Here is a 6,559-nt window from a genome sequence, read left to right as displayed (position 1 = left end):
TTTCTTAAAATCTTGCAGAATGTCTTAAATAACTATAATTTATATAACCATGAGAAAAAATTTGACTAAAAAATTATTTCGGATACTATAACAGAAAGAGATGTATCGGTGTATCTCTTTTAAGAGGGTGCATAATAGAATTTTCCAACGTCTTATTAAAAAAAAAACAAAACAAAACAGAACAAAAAAAAAAATTGTATATTTAAGGAATAAAGTAAAGAAACCATTGAGAGGTCTTATATGAAATCTAAATTTTTAGAATTGAAATAAAGGCTATAAAAAATATTTTTTTAGGAGCCAAATATAACAATGGAAAATTCCATAATGCACACCCTTAAAATAGATATATTGATGCACCCCTATCTGTTTTAGCATCCGAAATAATTTTTTAGTCAAATTTTTTCTCATGGTCATGTACGTTATAGTTATTTAAGACATCCTGCAAAATTTTAAGAAATTTAGAAAAGTTTAACACGCCGAAAATTATGTTCAAACAGTGTGTTGCACGCGTGACTATTTTATTTTATACGCGTGTAAAATAGACTGTTTGAACATTATTTTCTATATTGTAAATTATCCCGAATTTTTCAAAATTTTGTAGGACATCTTAAATAGCTATAACGTACATGAATATGAAAAAAAATTAGACTAAAATTTTTTTCTAGATGTCGAAACAAGTTAAGGGTGCATCAATACATCCCTTTTAAGGGGGTGCATTGTAGAATCACCCTATAACAATTAATAATAAAGAATGGGACCACTGGCGGAAAAATAAGATAAAAAATAAAAATAGATAAAATAAGAAAGAAATTGGTGAGATGTGAGAGGGGCGTTTTGGGTATATTATTATTTGATTATAAAAAATGCTTAGAAAGCGACAAGTTCAGAACTAGACCCCCGGTTTCTGCCGTCTGGCAGAAAAGTTTGAAAAATATTCAAATTGTGGAAAACCCAATATATGTATCCATTAATAATAGCCCCTAAACTTCCCAAAAATAACAAAATTGCCTAAACCAGATTCTTTTTCTCCTAATTTTCACTCTGAAAAAGAACAAATGCAATTATGACTACTCTCCAATATTTTGGACTTACGGTACTTGTGTGATCATTGGATTAAGAAAATCACTGAACCAGTTGCGAAATTTGTGACTTACTCCATTTTTCCTTTTACATTTAAGATGGGAGAAATTTAACTTTCAGAATCTACGAAATTATTATTAAAAAGAATTTAGTCTATACCACATATGATAAATTAATGTTACTACTTACTATACTGCTTGAGCTAGTGTGTCGTGAGTTTTAATTTAGGTATATTGCATAGAATCGCATCATATATTTTTCAAGTTATTTACTAATAAACAACTTTTCCCCTAACAAATGAACATTGGTCAAGACAGCCACTTTGTAAGGTGGGGGGCTGTAGCCCTCCAAACAAAAAGAATTATATGTATTTTGTATACATTAAATTGGTAAAAAGAAAAAATTATAGTTAGTTATTTATAATTTGCCCCCAAATTATTTTTTTCTTACAATTGCCCCTATTGAATATTTCTCCCTCTCACTAGCTAAGACACATATTATATTATTTGTATATATTGGATCAAATATATTAAGTTATAAGGATCCTTACCAAATTCATAATTTACATACGAATACAAATTATTATTAGTACATTGATGTGATCACATCATGCATGCATGGCTGAGTTTTTTTATTTATTTTTATTCACGTGGTAATAATTTTTACTTAAAACAAAATTCAAACTTAACAACTTATGATAAAATTATTGTATGTAATAGTATATTCATGATAATAAATAATTAAATTAATGAAAATATTCAAAACACCATCATCCATGCTGTCCAAAAGTTTTATAATAATATAATAATTAAAAGGGAAAAAGATTAGTGAAATGGCACTATGATTAATAACCCAAATTGGCAAGGGTATTTCCAATATTTCATATATACACATAAGAATAGCCAACACAGTATCTTAAGATAGACATATATAATAAATGTGAATATATTACAACACACAGCCAAAGTAGACCAAGTTTTATCTTGTTCTTGTGTTCATCTTTTATAATGACTACAAGAAACCCTCTTCCTTCACCATAAAAAAATAAAAAAAGGAGAATTTTCTGGGTTTTGTCTTTCTATAGTCACTACAAAACTCATCTTTTCGCTGTTACAATTTTATCTCTTTCTAAGCAAGAGAAGAATATTAAGTGAGAAAGAAACAAAGAGTTTTTGGCAAGAAAAAAAAGACAAAGACAACATATATAAATATATATATATATATATATATATATATATATTAAAAAAAACAAGTGTCTTTTGTATTTTATCTTTTTGTTGGCTCCAAAAATGTCAATTATCACAGGTTGTGAAGATCATGGTGGTAGAAGCAGCTTTTCTTCAGGGAATTTTGGTAGAGAATCAGGAGCAGGAGTTGAAAAAGAAGAAGTTCTGGAAAACTTGAATAATAATAATAACAATAATGGTTCTAACTCTTTTTCTTCAACCACAACCAGCAATGGCTCTTCCACTCATCAAGTCCTTGAACAACCTTCCCCACTAGCTAATAAGAAGAAGAGAAACCCTCCAGGAAACCCAGGTACATACATACATATATATTTATATATATATACATACCTACCTAAATTACTGCCTCTCTATTTATATATATAGTATAATTTCACTCTATAGAATCACTGCAGTCACACAAAATTCATAGTTCTTTTTTTATTATTATTATTTAAAGAAGCTAGTTCATTAGTATGTTAATAATAACTTCTTTTTTTTCCTTTTCTTGATTATTATTTTCAAACAAAGTAAATTAAATGAATACTTCAGTGGAATTCTTGCTCTATTTTGTGCTCTTTTTCTTTTCATGCTTAAAAGTTGAGAATTATGATGTATATTGAGCATAAAAATGAGTTATTATATTCTTATTTATGTTAATTACATGCTTATATATATAAGCTAGAAACTAATTTGTTCCAAAAAAAAAAGCTTGAAATTAATTAATAATTTTCAGTTCGTTGAATCAATTATTATGTTGTTGGCCGACTGCAACTGATCATATGGCCATTGTATATAGTTTATAGCTATATGGAAAAGAGAATAGAACAAAAAATTTATTACTCTAACATCTTTCCTTTTCTTTTTTGAATTTATAATTTTTGAAAAAAAATCAAAATTAAAAATAATGAATATTCTTGTAAGCTTTTTCCCAAGCTTATAAGCTCACGTGTTACTGGGCCTACTACTGTTCATATTTTTGGTAGGAAAATAAATTAAGATCGTGAGAGGGGGGTAGCTAGCTCAGCTCAGCTGATCACCTCATGATCTTGATTCAGAAGTACAATTCAAAAACCATGTAGGATATAGCAAAATACAAAAACTTCTCATCAGATTTTTGTTTTTCTTCCCGTTTCGGTATAAAAATAATTGATATATATTTGTATTTTCTCATTTAAAATAAAAATTAAAAACAAAAATGAGATGAATTATTGATGGTCTAAGTAGTTGAAGGAGAAGGGGGGAGTTCAATTATTGGCTTGGCATTGCAATAATTGCCTTATACTGTATCATTTTCTCTCTCTTTTCTTTTCTTTTCTTTTCTATTTTTTTTTTTTTAGTCCAAAAATACATTTCAAGTTTCAACCAAAATCATCACAAATTTATTAATTAAGATAATAATAATAATAATTATTATTATTATTATTATTATTATTAATATTTGTAAGATGTACGTACAGATCCAAGTGCGGAGGTAATAGCCTTGTCACCAAACACTTTACTAGCGAGAAACCGATTTGTGTGTGAAATTTGCAACAAAGGGTTTCAGAGAGACCAGAATCTGCAGCTTCACAGGCGAGGTCACAACTTGCCATGGAAGCTTCGGCAGAGAAGTCCGAACGAGGTAATCCGAAAACGGGTCTACATCTGCCCGGAAACATCGTGTGTCCACCACAACCCGACCCGGGCTCTCGGGGACTTGACTGGGATCAAAAAACACTTCTGTAGAAAGCATGGTGAGAAGAAATGGAAGTGTGAAAAATGCTCTAAGAAATATGCTGTTCAGTCTGATTGGAAAGCCCATTCTAAGACTTGTGGTACTAGAGAGTACAAATGCGAGTGTGGAACTATCTTCTCCAGGTAATAACAATAATAATATAATTAAATCAGATTCATATATATATATATACTCTCACCCCATGCATATATATTTTATCATCTTTTAATTATACTGTTAATAATTAGCAATGAAAAGATGTAAAATATTGGTTAGCAGCTCTTAGATTATAATTAATCACAAGACTAGCTTTTTTTTCTTTTTCTTCTTCCATGTGATATAATATTAATAATGATAATTATTGATCAGGTAGCATTGTCTTTCCTTGTTATTAGGCGTTGTTAAATTATAATATTTAATTAAACATTTGGCTTAGCAGGAACTTTGACTATTCAACTTAAATACAATATATAGAAGATTGTTGTTTCGTCTCTATCACTAAAGTTTGGATAAAAATATAAAAAACACTTGCTTACTAAACAAAACAATGTTATTCATATAATTAATTAAATATATATATATATATATTGGGAGTAAAATATTCTAGTTTTTATTTAATGGAAAATTAAATGTACTGACAGGAGAGATAGCTTTATAACACATAGAGCTTTCTGCGATGCCATAGCTGAAGAAAACAACAAAACGACAACTAATACTCTTCAACGACAGAATATTAATATGTCGTCGTCCAACCAGCCTGAGCTCATGTCTTCAATAATATCATCAACCATCAACGAAGAAAACGAGCTTAAGTACGCCATCCCACAACCAGAAACGACATCACCATCGGATCATCATCATCATAATCATCAATTCAAGCACATGATTATGATGAATATGAAAACCCCATTAATCCTAGACCATCATCAATCCTTGAACAACAACAACAACAACAACATGGCTGCCGGAACCTTCTTCTCCGCAAGACCGACGACCCTCAACAATAATATGATTCCTCCTCCTCCTATTCCTACTACTACTACTGCTAGTACTATTAATACCAACATTTCATCATCACCTCCACTGTCGTTTGATCATAACGACCACCATTTTGGCGGCGGAGGAGGCGGAGGAGAGTTTTACTTATCAGCCACTGCCTTGTTGCAGAAGGCAGCCCAAATGGGAGCAACCACGGTAAGCTCCGCTAGCTCGGCCATGGCTCCCTCCATCTATGCTACTACTAATTTGGATCATGACCAATTATTCATCGATAATAATAACAATAGTAATAATAACAAGAATAATGTAGGCCTTTTTAGTGGACTACTTTGTGGTGTTGATGGTGGTGGTGGTGGTGATAGTATTAGTAGTAGTACATTTCTGAAAGAGATGGAGCTGAGTATGAAAAACGACAATACTAAGAATGCCGTTTTGCATGGTGGTGGGAATAATAATACTTCTAGTAGTAGTTTGACTAATACTACTACTACTACTGGTGGTGGAGATGTGATGACTGTTGACTTTTTGGGGATTGGATCAAGATCAGCTAGCAGCAGGCAAGGAAACTTTATTCACCATAGTATGCAGACTACTCTGACTCAGCTTCAGCAACATGCAGCGTTGATGGAAAAGCATGCTTGGGAGGTTTAAGAGGCAGAATCTTCGTGATGCTGGAATAATATGTTGCTTTTATTTAATTTTTTTTTTTCGAATTTTGTATCGATGTTTATTGTTATTATAGTTCAATTGGTCCCTTTCAGTTTTAGATTTCAAAATTTTCAGTTACTATAAGAGTTAAATTAGTTCCGCTCTATAAACAACATGTCGTTTAAGTAGAGTGCGTATCGTTGTCGGCGAGTTAAACGCGGTCGTTTAGTGGATGTTTGATGTGATTTGGTACATGGAAAAACGTGAACCACCAACAACAGATAAGCATTATCACTATGAGTTAGGAAAAGAGAGCTCGAGTACTCTACTTTTTCATGATTAATAATAAACCCAACGCAAAAGTAATGAAAGAAATAAAAAATAAAAATGAAGTGACTTATCACCATTCTCCTTTACAGAATCTCTTGCCATTATAAGATACCCATTACACATGCAATTATTAATGTAAATACAAAAAATATATGCTTATTATTATTAAGTGAAAAAAATTCTTTTTAGCTGGAAAACATATTATTAGAGAATAATAGTACTACAAGCATGCTTTCTTATGATTTTGTATGAGAACCATGTAATGCCAATATTTAGCCAGAAAAAGCTTACAAATTGTTATTATGGGATGTGATTCTCATATAGTTATCAAAATTGTTATTGGATTAAATTTAAGGTAAAAAATTGATAATTATGTAGTTCATTGTAGGCGTCTTAAAAAAAAATGAGGTGTAATTTTTAGAAGATTACTAAATTTTTTAATTTTGTTATTCATAATTTGGCTAAATAGATTTTTAAATTAAAATGTAACTTGTAAGATTGAAGCTTCCTAATACCAAATAATATTGTTTGTAATAGTTAAGAGGCCTAATTTATTATT

At 30.4% G+C, this 6,559-nt stretch overlaps 1 protein-coding gene across 1 annotated transcript; it reads left to right on the top strand.

Moving 5' to 3' along the window:
• The first annotated feature begins 2,036 nt into the window (after positions 1–2,036).
• LOC115720754 (zinc finger protein GAI-ASSOCIATED FACTOR 1) lies at positions 2,037–5,782 on the top strand. The gene is made up of 3 exons (XM_030649931.2): positions 2,037–2,619; positions 3,767–4,166; positions 4,665–5,782. Exons 1-3 carry the CDS (start codon positions 2,370–2,372, stop codon positions 5,671–5,673), a joined length of 1,659 nt encoding a protein of 552 aa, XP_030505791.2. The 5' UTR covers positions 2,037–2,369; the 3' UTR covers positions 5,674–5,782.
• The last annotated feature ends 777 nt before the right edge of the window (positions 5,783–6,559 follow it).

This window comes from Cannabis sativa, chromosome 2, assembly GCF_029168945.1.
Source record: "Cannabis sativa cultivar Pink pepper isolate KNU-18-1 chromosome 2, ASM2916894v1, whole genome shotgun sequence".
In the NCBI taxonomy this organism is placed as follows: Eukaryota; Viridiplantae; Streptophyta; class Magnoliopsida; order Rosales; family Cannabaceae; genus Cannabis; species Cannabis sativa.
Note: the sequence above shows the minus strand (reverse complement) of the source record. Positions and strands in the feature narration are given on the sequence as shown.

Bases quoted from the DNA above. Each gene is read 5' to 3' on its own strand.
- LOC115720754 (XM_030649931.2), top strand. From the start codon at position 2,370: ATGTCAATTATCACAGGTTGTGAAGATCATGGTGGTAGAAGCAGCTTT. The intron at 2,620-3,766 runs GTACATACATAC...ATGTACGTACAG, and splicing joins AAACCCTCCAGGAAACCCAG to ATCCAAGTGCGGAGGTAATA. The intron at 4,167-4,664 runs GTAATAACAATA...ATGTACTGACAG, and splicing joins TGTGGAACTATCTTCTCCAG to GAGAGATAGCTTTATAACAC.